Source organism: Carassius auratus, chromosome 3, assembly GCF_003368295.1.
Source record: "Carassius auratus strain Wakin chromosome 3, ASM336829v1, whole genome shotgun sequence".
In the NCBI taxonomy this organism is placed as follows: Eukaryota; Metazoa; Chordata; class Actinopteri; order Cypriniformes; family Cyprinidae; genus Carassius; species Carassius auratus.
The window spans coordinates 21,757,908-21,779,646 of NC_039245.1; the positions used below are offsets into that span (position 1 = coordinate 21,757,908).

At 36.4% G+C, this 21,739-nt stretch overlaps 2 protein-coding genes across 3 annotated transcripts in view; both read right to left on the reverse strand.

Annotated features, from left to right (window-relative positions):
• The window catches only part of syce2 (synaptonemal complex central element protein 2), an 11,323-nt gene extending 645 nt beyond the window's left edge, over positions 1–10,678 (reverse strand). The window contains exons 1-5 of one of the 2 annotated variants that reach the window (XM_026214135.1): positions 10,610–10,678; positions 1,441–1,523; positions 1,287–1,363; positions 988–1,195; position 1 (exon numbers count right to left, since the gene is read on the reverse strand). The exon at position 1 is cut by the window's left edge and continues 645 nt beyond it. In XM_026214135.1, the coding sequence (XP_026069920.1) occupies position 1; positions 988–1,195; positions 1,287–1,363; positions 1,441–1,521 (367 nt within the window). In that variant the 5' untranslated portion in view covers positions 1,522–1,523; positions 10,610–10,678. Of the gene's footprint in view, positions 2–987; positions 1,196–1,286; positions 1,364–1,440; positions 1,524–2,569; positions 2,717–10,609 lie in introns of those variants that run through there. The other variant, XM_026214125.1, reaches the window with a different exon arrangement.
• Positions 10,679–15,140: 4,462 nt separating this feature from the next.
• farsa (phenylalanyl-tRNA synthetase subunit alpha) lies at positions 15,141–21,419 on the reverse strand. Its single transcript, XM_026214192.1, has 13 exons — positions 21,231–21,419; positions 20,406–20,543; positions 20,094–20,192; positions 19,891–20,009; positions 19,587–19,679; positions 19,321–19,449; positions 18,131–18,246; positions 17,967–18,051; positions 17,365–17,464; positions 17,084–17,252; positions 16,821–16,898; positions 15,780–15,894; positions 15,141–15,690 (listed from the first exon to the last, which is right to left on the reverse strand). The coding sequence occupies exons 1-13, from the start codon at positions 21,375–21,377 to the stop codon at positions 15,585–15,587; spliced, it is 1,494 nt and encodes a 497-aa protein (XP_026069977.1). The 5' UTR covers positions 21,378–21,419; the 3' UTR covers positions 15,141–15,584.
• Positions 21,420–21,739: the final 320 nt, after the last annotated feature.

A 21,739-nucleotide genomic window follows, 5' to 3' on the forward strand; every position in this document is an offset into this window, starting at 1 on the left:
CCTGCACAGATTCAAACAACAATAGATCACCCAAGACTCCACCTCAGGCCATTCAAGGTGTAGAATATGTTTCTTTATTGGACATGCTATTCACAAGACATTAACTGATGGACTGGAGTGATGTGGATTATTGAAATGGTATTATCAGCTGTTTGGACTCTCATTCTGACGGCACCCATTCACTGCAGAGGATTCATTATTGAGCGATGTAATGCTACATTTCTCCAAATCTGTTCTGATGAATAAAGAAACCCATCTACATCTTGGATGGCCTGAGGGAAAGTCAATTTTCAGCAAATGTTCAATTTAGGTGAACTATTCCTTTAAATGTCTAAATGTGCAGTGTTTGTATTCAAATATAAAGGAAGGTTTTATATATGTTAGGCCAGTTGTTGCTGAACCATGCTACATAACTACTTTTTATGCACATATGCAATCCAAACAAAGCAAATGCTCGTAGCTCCTGTGGAAACCATTTGGAATCAAAGTTTCCTCCAAAAAAAAAAAAAAAAAAAAAAAAGTTAACCCCAAGACCACAATTCACAGGTTTGAGGCCTTCGAAGTGTGTACAGCTTGTTCAAAAACTATTCATCAACATAATGAATATTCAGGCATACATCAGATCGCAAAAACAAAACAAAAAAATAGAAAAACATAATAATTTGAGAATAATAATATAATAATAAATATAAATATTTTTATTCTCTTTGACACCAAAAAAATTATAATACAACAGTGAAAACAGTAGTAATATTGGCTGATATTTTGAGAAATTGCACATGTTCCTGCTTGTCTTAAGTAAATGCCAAATCCTGTTTCATTTTTAAGCATACTGTATGTTTTATGATATTCTGATACGTCTAAAATATTCAGATATTATGCTTGTATTATTATTGTGTTAACTACATTAACTACTTAAACAATACAAATTAGTCAGGCACTAATGTTTCTTCTGTCTTTATCTATTTCTTTTTACATTTTTAGTACCTTTTTAATGAGCTTTTCCTCAAAGCTGTTCATCACATGTTGGTCCATGGCCCGTCTCTCATTGATTCTCTCAATAAGGTCCTGTGCTTTCTTTCCAATCTCATCTATTTGTGAATTTGGGGGAGATAATACTGCTGCATCTTCCATAGTACTGTTGCCCGGCGAACTTCTAGTCGAGGTTTTTGAAACACTGATACCCGAGTCCTCACTGTTATAGGTTGAGAAATCGGCAAAATGTCTAAAAAAAATTTCAAGCAACAGTTATAAAAGCAAGAATAAGTTTCCTGTTACTGGCTCACCTTTGCTGCTCATTGCTGTCATTCAGGGTAACAAATGACAGAGTTTCACCCGTCGAGTTAAAACCATCATCTGACATCTGCATTGAAAAGAAATTCACTTTAGCAGCAATACTATTATCAGACATTTGACCACAGAGTATAAAAACACATGTACCTTTGAAGAATGGTGATGGCCAGATTTGGGTGTTGACTGCAATGTCATAGAGCCTGAATTTCCAAAGAAGTGCTGAGCCATGGCTTTAAAACATAATATATGACACATATGTACACAGGGCTTAAAACTAACATTTTGCCACACCTGCCAATGGCAATGATACATTTTACCGTCCATGAAACTCTTTTTTTGCAAAAACAGGCAGCTATTACTACTACAATGATTAAACATATTTACAATGTTTCTTATTTGTCCAAACTGGTGCATTTTTCCTCAATTTTCCCTATTAAAAATAGCCATTCAGCATTGGAGTATAATTGAAATCCATTATTTTCAAAATTTAATCGGCTCTGAAATATATAAAAATTTAAGTGATTTTAAAACAATCTTCACATAAACAATATTATATATGCATAAACTATACAGATTGGTCTTTATTCAAGCTATTAAAGTTTATCAGAACATTACAAGGATTTCTCTTTTTCTTTTGTTCTTTGATTTACATCAAAGACAGACTACAGCAGGTTTCACTTTAAAATCTGCGCTGTCTCTTTAAAACCTGATGCACATGACACGGACACATAACTCTTGACGGTCATTTAAGACTATATAATTATTAAGAACACGTTTACAAGGTAACTCGCCAAAACTGCGTATTTAGACACAATTGTGGATGTATATAATTCCGTTATAATTCGTAGAAGTTGTACCCGCTAACTGGAGACTGACACTTACATATAACGTTACGTTACTCGCCAACAATGACTCGCATTTGGCACTTGGCGAGTGTTAATTTTAGGCCCTGTATGTACAGATTAACATGACAGATGCACTGTATAGTAACTTACATATAGTACATACACACATTAACACGGGAATTAACTTGCGTCATTGTACAAAAAACCTAGTGATTTCACGATATTTAACACCGAAGTACGTCAAAGGATACTATGATACTTTTATCGTACATACTCATACGGTAACGTTACGTAATAACGTACAATTTCACATTAGATCAAGTCAAATTTACGTTACAGGTTTAAGCTTCGCGTTTAAGTTAGCATGTTAAATTATCATATTGTTAGTTAACTAGCTCGTTGCTTTGCAAATCTAAATGACTTAAACTTACTCTTTTCAAATGTTTCACCGTCGAATAATGTGTCTGTGTGGTTTTTCTAAACCGTAATAGTAACAAAGTAACAAATGGGTGGTAATTATGCTAGTTTTTTTTTTTTTTTTTAGCGGAGTTGTTTACAATTTACGAAAATCCGAAGCGCGCAATGATGCACGTGACGTGCACGCGCCGTGTGATATTATTTACATATCGAGATTAAATTTTTTATGGGCCATTTTCAATGTAACTTATTTCTAAATAAATAAGTATTAATAAGTGATTAATAAAAAAATATATATAAAATGTAATAAATATGGGATATGTCCAGTAACCCATGGTATTTTTCTAAGTGCTGTGTTAAGACCACACAGTCTATGGTTAAGACCAACGGAGTCTCTCTCTCTCTCTCTCTCTCTCTCTCTCTCTCAAATCCTCCTTCAATTTACAATCCAACAACAGTGAGTTTTATAGGGAGACCTAATTTCATAATTTGCACTACCGTCTCAGGTCAGCATCTCAGGAGCAACCATTAATCCGTAAATGGAAATACATTCGGGCCAGGCCTGACTGGCTCAGAACATAATGGACTGTAATAATGAGATGAATGAGTGTCAGAGGACACAGATAATCCCTGCTGTTGCTGAGCCAGCTGGGACAACCAGGAGAAAAGTACAAACATTTGCACAATGTTCAACTTTTAAATAATATAACTTATTGATTAGTTAACACGAACAATATTGTTTACAGTATGTATTTTATTATCTTTGTTAAAGGAATAGTTCGACCAAAAATAAAACATTTTCCACCGTCAGGCCATCCAAGATGTAGCTTGGCTTGTTTCTTCATCGGAACAGATATTTACCATTATATAACTTGTTCATCAATGGATCTTCTGCAGTGAATGGGTGCCGTCAGAATGAGAGTCCAAACAACTACACTGTTAAATGTCGCTGTAGATTTAGCAGCACATTACTGTAAAAACCTACAGTACAATACTTCATTTTTATATTACAGTAAAATACTGTAATTTGCATTGCTTTCTGAGTAATATTGTTTGAGCGGGAACATTTTACAGAATATTTTAGTGTTGCTGTAACCTAGCTGTAACTTGGCTGTAATATGCCAGGCAATAATACAGAATTGCTGTAAACAGCGCGTCACCTGACAGACGACGTCACAACACAACTGCCGCAGCTTACTTACAGATGTCTGAACGTCTCTCTCTGTGGAAATCTGGAAGTTTGGTAAGTTAATTTTAAATTTTATAATTAGGTTTAAGGAGTACATAGCTTTTATTGTGAAATGACAGTGGAAGTTTAGCCAGCGAACGTTGCAAAAACACCGTTAGAGAGTTAACTTTAGATGTCTAACATTACTCGCTGTTTCCCTCGTGTGTCCCGTCATTTTCATCTAACGTTAACTCGGCGAATTATACCTGATTTATTTCGACCAAACCAGACCTAGTGATTGTTGAAGATGGTTAATGTGAGTTTTATTTTGTTTATGTCGAATTTGAATGTAGTGTGTTTTACGATGGTCTGTGAGGTAAAATTACTATATTTGCTAATGGAGTCTGGTAGGATTAATAACTAATATGTCTCTGTAGGGATCCTTTCCATAATGTTCGATCCGAGCCTGTCACCAAGAAATTATAGTATTATAATAGACACTGTGCTCCAACTGCTAAAAAGATTTGCAGTCTGTGACTGTTTCCCGGATGATGTGCTGCAGCGCGTCGCGGTCTATTTGAATAAGTCGTTTAGAAACAAAAAAAAAATCATCTAAAAAAGGCTTAAAAAATATGTTATTTTCATCTGCAACGTAAATATGTGATTTGGGCTTCAGGGATTTCATTTAATTTAGGCGGGAGACCCAGTTCTGTAGCATTGCGATTGCAAGGAAAAATAATGATTAATTAAAAATATGAATAAAGGTATAAATTGCCTTTATTAAAGTTAATAATGATCTATTAGTCAACAAAGACCCATGCATGCCAAAAAAAAAAAAAAAGTTTAAAAATGTAAAACAATTTATAAACAGAGGCTTATAAATTTTTTACTATATGTTAGATGCACTGTTGGAATGAATGAAATACAGTGATGTTTTAACTTATACATCCACGGCAAGTAACGCATAATTGAATAAAATGTATTTTGATTTCTTACAGCTCTACAGTGTGGGCCACTTATTTTTGCAGCCTGGGAATGAGTTTTCTGTAAGTATTAGCCATTTTAATACAATGTTTTAAAGGGTTACTTCACCCAAAAATGAAAATTCCGTCATTAATTACTCATCCTCACGTCTCTCCAAACCCCTAAGACCTTGGTTCATCTTCTACACAGATTGAGACTTCTTTCAGCATCAGAAGTTGAAGTGGAGAGGGGAGATTCAGTCTCTGCTGACTGAGATGGAGAATGACTCAAGAACCCTACAAGACCAAGATCTGATGGCGACTTCAGTTGTCCTGCTTTTGATGGCCTTCTTCAGGGAGGCGATGGAATCCCTGTTCATACTGGCAGATGTAAGTATCTCAAACACATCTATTGTTTATTTTGCCTACAAGGACATGAAAAAGTTTGTACTCCCCCTGAGTTTTTGTGCAATGACAATATTTTAAATATTTTTATTAAGATAGGAAATTTAAATAATAAATAAGCAGTGGAAAAGTATTTTAAGAAAGAAAAATATCACTGACAATATTTGACAAGTTGTACTCCTTATACTCATGTTTTATGTATAGTAGCTACTTCATATTCTGTACTTTGATTCATGTTGTTTTAATTTGTTTAGGTCATGGCAACCCAGGCAGACATTGAGGCACAGCAGGTGATACCAGACACACCCAGGCTCATTATGCTTGGTAAGTATGTGGTTTTTCACTACAATTTATTATTTATGCACACACACACACACACACACACATATCAAACATATCATACACACTGGAACACACTAACACACACTTTGTAAACTCACTCACACAAACTCAGACACTCTCATAGACACACACTAACACACATACTTACTCATACACACTCTCACAGACACTCAAACATACATGCTCATTCACCCACACACTTACATATATGCATACTCATAAACACTCTCATAGACACTCACACATAAGATCATATTCACCATCATACACTCACTTACACATAATCACAAACATACTCAAACAGTATTCACACTTACATATGTTTGTACACCTACACTCATATATACACACATACTCATACACCCATTTACACATTCACATAAACACAAACATACTCAAATAAACACACTCACAGACACTCAAACATTCATGCTCATATTCACTCATACGCCCACTCACTCACACATACAAACACGTACATACTTACAGATAGTTGTACAGCTACATACTCATATACACTCACATATGCAAATTCATATTCACATGCATACACCCACTGACTCAAACACACACATTCACATACACAAAAACTTACTTATATAAACACATATACATATACATACTTGTACACACTCATATTCCCTCATACACCCACTCACTCACACACACATACAAACACGTAAATATGCTGTACATACTCTCAGATGTTTGTACAGATACACACACACACATACTGTACATACTCACGCACAGATGTTTTACAGCTACACTCATATCCACTCACAGATACACACTCACACCCACTCTCTCACACACAGCTGTATCAACATAAGTATTTTTATTCACTTTTATTATACTCTATGAATGTGTACAAACAGTAATGTATAAATTGCAACATTTAAGAATGTAGTTAAGTCATTCACGGACTTTGTTGACAATGTTGTTTTTGGAATAAAACATTTTAGGTAATTAACATTGTGTTCTTTCATTTTCAGGACAATCAATTATTACAGCATCCAAGTGGATGCTATCAATTGAGGGAGACATTATCTTGACACTGGAAAGCAGTGACACATTTATAACCGCCTTTGCAGTGATTTTCGCAAGCTACTACATCTTCAACATCGAGAACCAGGAGTCTGCTGCTTGTACACTAGAGCTTGTTCAGAGGCAAGTGAATTTCTTTCTGCATTACACTTTTGTATTGTATTTAAATCATGTGTGCAACAGTTGAGTAAGAAATAAAAGTTGGAGGACGGGAGGAATTTGAGAAAAAGGTTGAGTGCATTAGTCTTTTTTTTTACATATTTATTAACTGGTATGATATTGCTAACAGGTTCCTGGTCAGAATCAACCCTGAAGATGGAAATGCCAGACAGTTAAAGTGTACTGCCAGACAGGGAGTTAGCAAGAGGACCAAGAGGTTGGTGCAGAGGAAGGTGACAGCCATCAACCCACATGTTAATAGTTTTATTCAGTCCTTGATGGAGTTTGAATGGAAAACTTCAAACTGAAGCCTGCACTCACCACCCACTGTTAATGGGACACTTGTTGTTGTTGTTTTAAGTTGTTATTGCTCATTTGTCATTCTTTTACTCAACACAATCCTCAAGTTCTCTTTTCTTGTATGTTTTTGTTTCATTTACATTTGTGCAAACTTAAAGGGATAGTTGACCCAAAAATTGAAATTCTGTCATTGTTTACACACCCTCAAATTGTTCCAAACCTGTATGAATTTCATCCTTTTGTTGGAAACAAAAGAAGATATTTTAATGAATACTGGTAACCAGACAGCTGACGGCACCCACTGACTTTTTTTTTTTCCTATTATAGAAATCAAAGGCTACCATCAACTGTCTGGTTACCAACATTCTTGAAAATATCATCTTTTGTGTTCAACAGAAGGAATAAATTCATACAGGTTTGGGACAACATGAGGGTGAGTAAATGATGACAGAATGTTAATTTTTGTGTCAGCTATCCCTTTAAAAGCCATTAATACCTGTGAATTGCTGATGCACTGAACATTCAATGGTTTTAAATGAAATGGTTGTAATAGTTTTAATTGATTGAATAAAACATTTTTGACAAGAACATTGTTAGGGTTGTCTTTTGATTTGCACAGGTATTCTGAAGTATAATTATAATATTACTTCCTATATATTTATATACTGAAATAACTACATATTATAATTATAATATTAACATTATTAGTAATTATTTTGAAAATTATAGTAATATTTAGCAGTAATGAATCAATATAGATATTGCAGTACAATACCGTATTAATTACAGCAGAAGAAGACTAAAATGAGAAAATGTTGTAAAAATACAGTAAAATACTGTTTTGTACAATTACAGTACTGGCCTTGTGTACTGTAAAGTGAATTAAATGTAAATAACAATACAGTAACTTGCTGGCAACCGTGCTGCCAGTACTGTACTGTAAAAATACAAGAAAATAGTTAACAGTGTAATTAAAATGTTACAATAAGCCAAAAGTAATTCACACCTCTCAAGTCCATCGACTGACGTCTACTGAAGTGAAAAGCTGTGATTTTGTAAGAAACAAATCCATCAAGTAATTTTTTAAGAGTCATGTTAGAGTCATAAGAGTATTGATTCCTTCTGTGAAAAAGCTGTGTTGTCTGAAACAGAGGACAAATATGCACAGATCATGTTTTTGTTTACAGTCGAAAAAATGCAAAACAGATCTAAACAAATATGTTGGTGGACTTTGATGTAAGAGGACAATATTATTATAAGAGGAAGCGTTATTATGGATTGATTGATGCACTGGAGTAAATTACTTGTGTATCATGATATTTCTATCAGCTGTTTGAACTTTTATTCTAAAATATTCTGCAATTTAAAATTTTTAGATGAACTATTGCTTAAATGTTACAATTTACAATTTACAATACAAATGATCATACATGTCAGTTCGAATGCACAACGAAAGGAGACCTTGTTTCAACGTTTTACCGTAAAATCTATGCATGGCACTATTGAACCATTTCTGAAGGCTCTAATTAAAGGCTAAAAGGTTTTCTTGTTTATATACACTGCTAAATATGCCACATTCTTACTCAAAAGTAAGAAACTAGTTGAAAAAAAAATATAAAAAAAAAATAATAATAATAATAAAAGGTGCAAAGTCACATAATTCAAAATATTTCCCGAACACTAACTTCTAGCAGTGACACAAAAAAATAGGTGGACAAATGTTCAAAGTCAAACCAGGTGCCAGATTTCATTTAAAAGCTCGTCCTAAAATAGAAAACAGCGAGGGACACAGAGAAGAGAACAGGATGTTGTGAAGGCATGATGTCAATCTACTGATGTTTAGAGAGACAGTATCTGATATTAACCCATGTGCTGACACATTAATCACAGAAAGATCATATTCATCAGTGTCTTGCACTACATGTTATGACTGCTCAACTTTTGTTCACCTCAAACCAGGCACAATTCCCAAGAAGGAGAGTATTGGGCTAGTTGAACAGCCAAAATTTTAAGATAATGTGTGTGCAAAGAACAAACAAACCCAATTAAGTGAAATGCGTGACTACTTGCCCCTGTGCCGATAACCACCTCCCACATAGTCTCGTAAAACATGTCAACAGTTGCAGCAATGGCCCTGAGATTTCTCTTAAGAATTTCCATTTGCTCATATAAATATCAGCTACTGCACTAAACTGCATATTTTCCCTCAGTTTAGGCCTCTGAATAAAACTGTGGGGTTTTCTCCCTCAAGTATGAGCTCCATATTCCCATACGAGCCATTAAAACATTATGTATAAAAATGATACCCAAAAAAAAAAAATCTTTGTTCATCTCCTGTAAGCACTCTTGTGCATTTATTCTTATAATTCTTATTGCAGGGGTCAAGCTGGAGTGCTGGAAATCCATCAGGAAATACACAGGAGATAAAAAGCCTTTCATGTAGTCCAACAAAATAACTAACACGGGCTCATGGTCTTCTGTCAAGCTATGCTGATTTTGAAGAGGGCCATTATGAAATCAACAAATCCTGACCTGCACAAGCTCAAATGGTTATGTAAGAGGAAAACTGCTTAGCTGTAGCTTAAAATTAATTTGACAATATCCTGACAGAACTTTCATATTTCAAAAAAATGCCCCCTGATCCTGAATTTAGTCTGAAAAGTGTTTTTTTTTTTTTCCGAGTGTATCAGTGAGCCCCCTTTACTTTCATGTTACTCTGTGGCAATGTGGTTTGAAAATGGTCAACATAAAACTACTGCTTTAAAAGCTCTAAATTAAGTGTGACACAAACAAAAAGGAAAGTCTATAATCTTCATTGTCATAGTCCAGACTATTTACATACATCAAGTCTAATAAGCATCCCAAAAAAGGTCCAATTTAGTTTACTCCAAATATTTTTTGTCAACATTCATGACAAATTTTTAGCTTAAGCAATTTATTATGCTAATAATTTATTTATTGTGTATTATGCAAGTGACTATCATCCTGTAAATCTGTAGTAGAAGAATAGCAGCACTAATGTCTTAACATTACGAATTTTGCTCTGTCAATATGAAATGCTACTTAGTCTTCAGTATGAAAGTGGTGCCAATAAAAAAAAATAAAAAAATAAAACCCAAAGGTTTGGTGTGTCTTACCTACTCTACTTGATCTTAACAAACAGTAAAGTTGGAAATTTTCTCCAAAATAGAACCGTTTAAGAGACAACTAGTATTTTTATCTGCCAAAATATTCGTTAAACAACTCTTTAACACTTTTTATAGATTATCATGAACTATATAGCAGATACTTTATTTAAAAAAATATATTTAAATATTTTCACGTCGCCAAAATTTTGGTTCACGTGAGAATTTTAGCGTTTTTTTTTTCTTAGTGAAAAGCGCCATGTAAATCATCTGAATTTGAAAACTGAATTATCAACGGCACGCTGGCTGTGACGTGTCGGACTGGGCTGCTGTCACGCACAGTGATTTATTTTCGCACAAAACAAAGCCAAGATTAGTCTGATAACCTGGAATTAACAAGTGTCAATGAAAAAACAGGTCTTTTTGGAGGGATCGCCCTGTTCGCGGAATTCCCGACATAATTAAGCGAATTAAAGGACTTGGGACGGGGCCTGCGGCGGCATTATCTTCTTCTTTTGGGCAGCAGGGTGAAAGTAAATCATCTACCTCTATCCAGTGACGGAAAGTGGGCGGTCTTGGAAATGTACTCCTGGCTGATTGGTATTACTGGAGTCAACCGAGAGTCGCTCGGGCAGTGAGAGGCTTTAGCACCACGGACAGCGCACGGACGCGCACGCGCAGCACGCGCCTGTGAACCTTGGGCTTGGGTGAAGCTCTGTACACTCTCAGAAGCGAGAATCTGCAGGCACTGAAGAATACATAACTTCAACAATGAAGATGAGGACACAAGTTGCAATATGAATGATCCTGGATCTTAACTGCTCGAATTATCTCACTTTTCCAGATTATTATAAAGCGAATAGTTTTTAATCAGAAAATCAACAATCAAAGTTTTTGGGCGGATTGTTTGGCGAAAAAAAAAAGGGCTGGTAATGAATTCTCTCAACGTAACAAGTTTGAACTTTACGGATAAGACTGGCCATGCTTTCCAATACTCTTTTCCAAACGAGGACCCGATGTTCAAAGACTACAAGCCAGTGACCCGAGACCTCATCCCCTTACCAAAGGGGGTTTTGTACCTGTTAATGGCCGCGCTGGTGATTGTTGCAGTCGCCTATGCCATAGTGGGACATCTGATAAAAGACCTCGCTAATGATGTAGTAGGTAAGATGTGAGCTCAGAAACTAATCCTTGTGAATAGCATGTTAGCTGTTCAAAACCTTTTCCAGTTTATTCTGTAGAATGGGAAAGCTTTGGCATAATGAGAAATTGCCATGGTATCTTTTAAAGTGTCATGGTATTGCACTCCAGTATCATCCTTTTACCATGGTATTGCCTTTATATGGTTTTTAGGGGATCTATACAATGTTTTTGTTGCAGGGTATTGTCTTCAGCATAAAGATTAATAAGATTCAGCATAGATCCTCCAAACCAGAACATATAGAAACATGGGAATCAATAAGTTACTTATTGTAGTGCAATTTGTGTAACATTAGTAAGAAGCTCTTTAATCCACTTCCCCGTCTCTATTTTAGTCTCTAAAGCAAAGAGGAAAAAGTTTTGACTCAACATTTTTGCATTTTAATACAGTAAAATTATAGTATATCCATATTTCGATTCAAGTAGAATTTCTCAGTATTTTTACACTCCTGTTAAAAGCTTTCTACCTTAAAATATATGTTCTCATCACTGTCTTTTCCTTGCATCGCCTGGTAGACTGTGTGCTTGGCCCTAATGAAGACGATGCAGAAAAAGACGACATATCGAGCATCAGACCGACCCGTCTGCCCACGGCTCTGACTCTGTCCCATTCCAATGCCTTCCACGTGTGGGACCAGGATGATGTAGTGATCCCCTTACCATCGGACGACAGTCCCCAGATGAGCCCTCTGCTGCTGGCCGCCATCCCCTACTTCCCCTCCTTTTTCCCCACATCCAGCTCCAACAACAGCCCCTCAGTGTCCAACAGTACCGGGCCAACATCCCCTATCCCACGCGACATCTGAGAAAGAACGGAAGGTAATAAGGTGGAGCTTGGCCACTTCATTCGAGTCTAGGATTGGTCAAGTCCACAGAAAACAAGAACATGACTCTCCTGTGCTGACTCATATTATGAATCTGCTAATATTTACATTCATGCATTTCATTCAAAACAACTTCCAGTGCATTGATACATTTTACCATTCACACTCCCTGGGAATCAAACCTGTAACTATGGCGTCTTTGGAGAACTTGATTGGAAGCCTCTTTGGTTTTTGGACTCTGAAAAGGTCACTTTGGAAATACATAGGATGGACCGCACTAGTCATATTACTTTTTCATGTTGTGTAAGACGATTTACGGAAGCTCTGTTATGAGCAGTCTTGAACATCATTATAACTCATCCCCAAAAGGAGGATTAATTTTAAAGAACTTGAGCTGAGAATGACTCTGCATTATATATTCAGTTGGAATTAATGACGTAACAACTCAAGTCTAGACTTTTCATGCGAACGCAAATAATCCCAAATGGTCTCAAAGGAGCATCTCTTTACGGGAGCCTGTCTCTTGGAAACATGAGATGAGCGGGGCGAAGGATAAAAATGGAATGATATTTGGACGGAGGCCCAAAGCAACATAAACTCACCAAATGCCCTTGAAAGGGTTGAGAAGCTTGTTGGATGTTTGAATTTTTTCTTATTTGTCTGAATATGTTGGATCTTGACTTAGATATGCTTTCCTGTTCCACTACCACAGGGGTAATTCGCCACTGGCAAGATGGAGTTAAAAAAAAAAGTACACCCATAATGCACTGGGTTGAATCAAACTTTCCATGAGTGGGATATAAAATGCAATTTGTAGTTTGCACAAAAGCCCCAGGGCTGTCAAATGCATTTAACGTCATTTGGTAGCCTTTTGCTGAGTCTAAAAAGCTTGATTAGCTTGTTCTGGTGTGTTTAATTAACACCCCTGCTTTAAATGTATGCATCTGGCAGACACCTTTATCCAAAGTGACTTACATTGCTGTAAAGGTATACGCTTTTATTAGTTCTTGCATTCCCTGGGACGCGAACCTGTGACCTTGCTGTTGCTAGCCAGCTACTCAACAATTTAGACTTTGTTTTAGAAACCATGCACTATGGTATATTTATTTTTGTCACATTATGAATATACCTGTAATACTCCGACTAGATTTCTTTTTGTAACCCAAGAACATGTGCTGTGTGAACATCCTCATACTTATAATGCAATGTTTTTTTTGCAAACCTTTTACAGTCCATACTGGTTGACATGCATTAACTAATGCTGTTTACAAATGATTACAAATACTGTGAATAAAGACCTGTTCTAACCCTTAAGTTGTTACGTTCAGTAACCATTTTTAAAACAAATGTATTGTGTCTACAGGAATAAGAGTGAAGACACAAATACTGCAAAAATATAAAAATAGTACCATCTTACATAAAAAAGTGAATTTCTGATGATATCCATAGAGATATCTATACAGGTAGTGAGTCAAGCATTGGCTAAAATAGGGCTGTTCTCAGACAGGTTATTTCTAAACGATAGGGGATTACTTTTGACCCAGCCACTTAAGAAGTTACAACATTTACCCAAGTAAACAAGACGTAATCCTTCACTGTCACAGAGGATTCCCTCGACCTCTCCTCCCCCAAAGAGCGATCAGCGGGGCCTGCAGATTTACCATGCGCTGCTGACGGCCCTCTCAAATCAGGATTGTCTTCAAATCATCCAAATTGTTTTTCGGTGGGAAATGTGTCCTGTCTAAACTTCATCGACATGTTTCTGTCCCAGTTTCAGAGCCTGACAATCCAATCTTATCATCTAACTCTCATCCTCTCTACATGTGCTTTATGTAATCTTATGTACTCTTATGCGTGCCAACTACACAAGATGCAGAGAAATCAAGAGATTACAAAGCCTGCAAGCAAATCCTAATGTCCAATTCATTAAAAAAAACACTACTGTTCAGAAGTTTGGGATCTGTATTTGTTTTAAATTACTACTTTTAATAAGCAAGACATCTGTTTTCAACACTGAAGATAATAAGAAATGTTACCAATTTTCAAAGCAGCTTTAACTCATTTCCAACCGTGAGTTTTGCTGAAAGGAATGGAATTAGTGCCACTAATCTCATTTAGTTTGTTCATGGAACTTGACATCCACGTACAAGTGTCTCAAGGGATACAAACACACTGCTTAACATTTACGTCAGTTTCAGCGGAAACCGAATCAATGCGGCCAGGAAATAATATTACTTAGAAAAGACAGAGAACATCTAAAGGCAGTCGATTGATGGAAGAAACATCGGTCCAATTTGACTCGAGGGGCTACGGCGAACTTTATATTATATTTAAATAATATTTTTAAAACAATCAATTTGATTTTAAATTCAAACATATTAAATTTAGATGTAAATGAAATAATTTTTGGTTCAATTATTTTTCCATTAAAAAATATATTGTTTTTACTAAAGAACTTACCATTCGCGAAAGTTTCTAGAATCACAAAGTGAACTCAGCTGCGGTTCATTTAATATATCAGCACCGCTAATAAAAATGAAAACAAAGACTTTTTTAAAAGTTGTAAAAACTAGCTTTTTTGGGAGAAATATCTTTGAATATTGGGACAATAGTGGGGCTTTGATTCAGAAAGTTTGAGAACCACATGTTGTGTTGCGTAGCCCCGCCCACAGGACACCGTGAAACCCCATTGGTCCCTGCTCTCCATAGCTACACATTAAACATCTCATGCATTTTTGCTTCAGCATGGACTGAAAAATGCACAGTAAAAAAAGTCCTGGTTAATATGCTACACTGCACTCTGTAACCAAACACAGAAACAATAAGATCAAACTTAATAATATTCCACATTTAATTCAATGTGCTACTTGTCATTTCTAGGCAATTATTTGTAAAATCTAGCAATTTGAAAAATGAAATTTACTTTAAAGTAAATCTAACACCAAATTATTTTAAGTGCATTTGTATATGAAGCCACGAAAAAATCAGCCTCAGCCAAAAGGACCCTGGTTTACTCAAATACACTTAACAGACAACCATTAAGTAAGTCCAACTGGTGATTTGAAACATTTTTAATTGTACTTTTCTACAGTATGAGGACTTCAATAGTTTCCATTTCATTCTGGGTTGTGAGAACAAACTGGGTGGCTGTTTTTTTATACAGAGCTGTCATGAAAAAGGGCAATGGAAAATGACAATAAATCAATTCAAATCATGTTTTTATATATATATATAATATTATGTTAAACAGATGTGGTGCCAGCAGAGATTTCGATATCAGGCTGTGATGTAATACAAGGTCAATTTACCACTCATCATGCAAAAACGTGACTCTTTTCCTCTGCTTTGACGTCAGTATGTTCAACACGGCCCTCATAACTAATGCCGTGCAGCAAAGTGTAGTTCAGGATGTGTGTTATGGCTTAAATAGACAATAAAAATGCAGATGAATAATGATAGCACAAATGAATCCGTATGCTGAGCCTTCTGCTGGTCATTTAAGAGTCCAGTCGACATATTGGGCTGTCGTACACCATCTGGAGGTTCACTTTGTGGCCCACGAGCTCTCGGATGTTGTTGATTCCGTACTTGATCATGGTGGGTCTGAACATGGGTCAAAAGAAAACAGGAACAATCAAGAAACTCTGAGATTTAAAATGCAACTGTTATTTCATATGTGCGTGTCGACGTACCTTTCCAAAGAGAGACCCCATGCGATGACTGACACCCCCTCAGGCAAACCCATGGGCAGCAGCATTTCAGGCCTGAAGACCCCGGAGTTACCCACCTCCACCCACTTCTTCAGACCTGAGAGAGAAACAGCCAGATGGAAGGATTGTGATGCTGAACTGGCTCAGAAGCGCATTATTTATTCATCATATTCTAGAAGTTTAGGTTCAGCATCTTGCTGAATTATTAGTAGAAAAAAAAGTCAATTGCATCTAGCTCAGGTTAAATGACTTGAACACACCGGAGGAGACAAACACCATATTCTTACTATTAATTTTTTCCAATAGGGATGTTTTAAAAGGTCTTCATTGAAGAGTTAGAAACCAAGAAACAAACAAAATGGGAATTAAAAAAAACAACTTTGATTTAAATCTGAGAAGTATTTTGTGTAATTAATGTTTAAACAGCAAGGCTATGAAGAATTTTTTTGCTGACTGTGATAAAGTTTTATATCAATTCTTATTATTTCCGCTGTGATTAACAAACTATCAGAGCAAAAGATTATAGAAAACAAATCTGATAAAAATTACATGATCTTTCAATTTTTCATCCAGTTCTTTAGTCACCATGAAATAAAAATTGACAAATCTTCTGTTTTATGGAATATTGTATTGTTTATGATTAACGATTTATCCATCTGTGCACATGACAAATTCTGTGCATCTGTGTGTAAAATACAAAATCAGGTCCCATCTTACATGTTTTCTCACTCAAGAAGCTGTTTCTCTCGGATATATACCACAATGGGAAAGAAAATACTTTTTTTGCAATTGCCATTTTCTTTTCATGTCGACTTAAATTATATTTCACTATTTAAACATTTTTCTTTTAAAATTTTAATTCTGAGTAATCGCATCACCACCTCTTCTTTTAATAATTTGACTATTATTAGTTATTCTATACTCACAAAACAGTATAGGCTATAAAAGACTTCTTGTTTTTAGCTTTAGCAATATAAACGTTGCACATTACACACAGGTGTTACTTCATAAGGAGAGTTTTACCTTCATGATAGCTGAAGACCTCCATACTTGGCTCGGTGTAGGGGTTGTACGCAGGCTTGAAGCGCAATTTTGTGATTCCTGAAAAAACAATCAAAATCATGATCAAAGCAGTTAGGGATGTTTACAAGTCCAACACAGAGTAATTTACCATGTTTACTAAAAACTTAACGAGGATTCAGGATTCCTCCTTCACTGTAAATCGATAATACTGATTTAAAAAAGGAGAATCTTGTTCCTAAAAAGCAAGGTGTGTGGGACAGTACCTAGTTTGGTAAAGAACTGGTGCAGGATGCCCATGAGGTTTCCCAGCGTGAGGCCGTAGTCGGCCACCACTCCCTCGATCTGGTGAAACTCTGCCAAGTGTGTAGCGTCCAGAGTTTCATTACGGAAAACTCTATCGATGGAAAAGTACTTCACCGGTGTGAACTTCTCCTGAAACATACAACAGAGACGAGTGAGATCTGGACTAATCAGCAGTGATGCTAGCAGTGAGTGAGTGTGTGTGTATGAGTGAGTGAGTGAGTGAGTTTGTGAGTGTGTTCACCTGTTGTGCGAGTTTATACAGCATGCGAGCGCTGACCGCCGTGGTGTGCGTTCGCAGGAGGTTTTTCTGAGCTTCTTCAATCTTCCAGTCATATTTGTACCTTAAAATAGATTTGAAATAAATATAAACTATTGTTTAAAAGTTTGGGATTGATACGATTATTAAGGTTTTAAACCAAGGTTGCATGTATTTGATCAAAAATACAGCACAAACAGTAATAATATGAAATATTATTACAGTTTAAAATAACTGTTTCTATTGCAATATATTTTAAACAAATTAAATGTAATTTATTCCTATGATCAAATCTGATTTTTCAGCATCATTCCTCCAGTCTTCAGAGTCACACGATCCTTCAGAAATCTGTCTAATATGCTGATTTGCTGCTTAAGAAACATTTATTATTACATTTATTATAACATTTTTATAAAAACCTATGCATATAAGTTTTTTCAGGATTGTTTGATGAATTTTAAGTTAAAAAAGAACAGCATTTGTTTGAAATAGAAACAGAAATAATAAATAAGATTGTCAATGTCTTTACTTTAATGAATAAAAGTATTATTTAAAAAATTGATTATAAATATAATGTCTGGTCTTACCCCTGTGACCCGTAACCTCCTTCAGAATGAACCTTCTTCACTCTCTCCAAATAGTCCTGAGGAAACTGCTGAGCAAGGGCTGGGTCTGTGAAATACACAAAATATTATGTGAAAAACGGTCTCTAACAGGAAGCGGCGCACACTCCTGCAGAAACAGTCCTCACCCGAGATGAAGAAGGTGTCGTGCTGGTCTCTGGCTGGGTGCTGCTGCGGCTGGAACAGAGAATCGAAATTCCAGAAGGAGCTCTCGATGAAGTTATTGGTGGGCATCTCTGTGAATCTGTGGATGAGACACTTCATACTTAGGAACATGCTTGGAATCTAATGTTCTCAGATTAAAACACTGTTATGGAGTAGAATGTATGGAGGCATCACTGATTTAACTATTAGCTTCAGTCTAACAGTAATACTATTGTGTCTTCTGCTGATATATGTAGTGATATTCATCTACAAATTGTGATGTTGTCCCACTGCAAATGTTGTATTGATTTTATCAATTAGTTCACGAAATTATAACATTAATACCAACATTCTAAGTTATATTTTAGACACAATATTATATTTCGGTTTTATTTTGTCAAAAGAAAATTTCCATGTGAAACCACAGCAGAAGTGCCTCGAAGCAACAAAATCAAGCGTTGCTTCATCACTGAGTGAATCAGCTTTTTGAACGAATCAATTTAATGAATGAATCAAGGGTGGAATGAATCAGCCATTTGAATGAATCAATCAATGATGACTCACTTGCTCATTAAGACAGTGACTTGCTGCATAGTTTCACATTTAATTATACATTTAGATTTTTTTAACAACATTACTAAATATAATAAATACATATCAATTTAAACGATATTTATATATATTAAAAAACTCACAGCATTTGTAAATTGCATTCGAGCCACCTATGAGCTGCATTTAGGAGTCTGTAAATGCATCTAAAAGCCACTTCTGCTGTGCAAAGATTGATTTTGTTGATACTGATTTATTTTGATTGGTCATTCATTTGATAATTCGAACCAAATTAACTGATTAAATGACAGAATTTGACACAAAAGAGGATGCGTACATCTAATAAGGTTAAAAAAAGTCACCACACAGGTAAGAATCAGAGCAGGGAAATCAGTTTTAAGAGGCAAACACTGCCACATAGTGGAAGTTCATTTCTATCAGTGAACACAGAACATGAACACGAAAATCCATCCATGCCAAGCTTAAAACAGATGAAAGAGGAATATTTAGGTTAAAGGCATGCTATATTTTTGGCTATATTCTTTTTCTGAAATATCATGTAATGTGATAACCGTTGGTTTATCAGCTGAGGCAGAGGAGTGTTCAGCACAGATAAAGGACTGACCCCATCTCCAGGAAGATCTGCCTGAACTGTGTCCGGACCTTCATGAGCGGGTGCAGGTGACCGCAGTCTGGAGCGACACCCATCGCCTCAAAATTATACGGCTTGAACTTCTTCTCCTTCCAGCTGCCACTGAGAGAGAAAAAAACAGACTCATGAAGCGTTTCGTGAGACTCCCCTCAAACTGAATTGCATCACTGCTACATGAACTTGTGTAATACGTGAAAGTCCTCTTTTGTTGTTATCTTTGTGAAACTGATTGTTCTCACCTGGCGATCATCTCTGGAGTGAGTTCGGTCTCTTGTTTGGTGATGGTGGTACTGAAGCTGCTGCCTTTAGTGATCCAGTATGACTTAACCGTCCTGAAACCAATCAATCATCCATATATATTTAAAAATAAAATATACAAATAAGGAATACATTATATAGTTTTCCAACTGGCATGAGATTGTAATTGAGCTGTTTTGCCTCCTATATTAGCTTGAATAACACCAAAATATCATTTTCAGACTAAACAAACACACTTGATTAAATTAATCAAAACGAAGATGATAACACTGCACTGTCTCTTACACTTCAGATAGCAGTTTACGTTTCTTGAGTTCATTCTTTTCTTTGTCTTCCAGTTTCGCCGACTGTCCCTTCTGCACCAGCTGTAGTTTGTCCCTTACTGCATCCTCGATAGTTTCCACCTGACCCACGCAAACACACTACATTAATAACACATTCATTGGGAGATAGCGCTTCATTCATTATCTGTGCAGCATGTCACTGACGGTTTTGAAGACTCTCGGTCCTCCCTCGTGAGCTTTATCCAGTCGGATCCATTTGTTGGACATGGCTTTGCTGAAACCAACTTTCCCGCTCGGCATTTTCTAAAAGAATCAAAAGGTACATGAGATATCAGATGCAAACCAATGTATGTGCATCTGTCTACAATTCATAGGATTAACAGGTGAGCCTCGCCATTTTAGAAATATTATAGATTATATTTTACATATAGAAAATAAGAACCTGGGGTTTGTCGTTTCATTTTATATAAAGAATGGTCTTCAGTTATGTAATTAAATGTCTCTCTGGTCTCTCACCATGAGTTGATTCTGCGGCAGTCCCTCGTCCGGGATGGCGTTGAACACTCGAGCTTCGTGACTGCCCTGCTCCGCGATCTCACGGCCCTCTCCGGTCAGCTCCCAATGTTTGGAGGACTTCTGCTCTGCCGAGATCACCTGAGGACAGGAGTCAGGCCGGGGAGACAGAGAAACAATACCATGTTAACATTAAAACAGTATATATACTGATACTCAGAGAAACTAACGGTGGCCAAGAAAAACAGGAATGTTCTTCAATCTACAATAATACAATAATATTCTACAAAACACAGGCCGTTTAAAAGAGGTGCAGCTTGCTTAGGGTTGATTAAAAGACAGACAGACAGACACAGACAGATAGATAGATAATATGTGTGTGTGTCTGACCCTACGGTCCACGACAGTGATCCTTAGTATGCTTGATCCACAGTTAAAGACTGCGGTATCAAATGTTCACACATTATAATTTGTTAGTTTAATATTCTAAGATGTTATAATATCCAGTTCCATTACTGTGATGTTCATTTAATTATTTTAAAAAAATCTATACATGTACACTAAGCTTTGTCAATATTGTATCATTTACATTCATGCCAATAAACCAATATTGAATTGAACTGAATTGAATAGATAGATAGATAGACAGATAGATAGATTGATTGATTTTCTTATGTTAGTCTGTATAATGTCTCATTGTAATGTGCCCTCCGCTTGATTGGAGTACTGTACACACTGATGATTCGGATTGAACGTCTGTGGTTTGCGCCGGTGTTGCATCAGTCAGAGCCGCAGACAGAGACAGTCAGAGCGGCGGGATCTGCTCACCTCTCCCAGCGCCTGCAGGCTCTTCACCGCGCCGACGATCACCTGATGATCCACCCCGAGATCCGCGGCCACATCCTGGCTGTCAGTGCCGCCGTCCACCTTCTCCAACAACCGTAAGAGTGATTCCAAAAGCCCGGTGTCAGCCATGCTGGAGTCGCCTTGCACTCGGATGGGGAAACGGACGTGACGTCACACCAACCGTAAACTCAGTGACAAAAACGCACGACATTACTTTACCGTAAAACACGGAGAGCGGCCATAGACATATAAATACCTAGACGGTATTCAGTTACACTATGGGGTAAGGTCCACAAGTTTATTAGGGAGAATATTCAGTGTTTAAAACATTTTTCACTCTTATGGGAAAATATACTTTTTGGTTTAACTGACTATCCTGATGAAAAAGAACAGTGCTTTTATTTAATTAATTTACTTATGCTGTACCAGATTTCACATTCATAAATGTAAATTTAGCAATAAAAAAACCAATTTTATGGTTTTGTTAGCTG

Excerpts from the sequence above, each read along its gene's own strand:
- farsa (XM_026214192.1), bottom strand. The coding sequence starts at position 21,377 with ATGGCTGACACCGGGCTTTTGGAATCACTCTTACGGTTGTTGGAGAAG. Across the intron at positions 20,193-20,405 it reads TGCCGCAGAATCAACTCATG|AAAATGCCGAGCGGGAAAGT; the intron begins GTGAGAGACCAG and ends TGATTCTTTTAG. Across the intron at positions 19,450-19,586 it reads ACTCCAGAGATGATCGCCAG|TGGCAGCTGGAAGGAGAAGA; the intron begins GTGAGAACAATC and ends TTTCTCTCTCAG.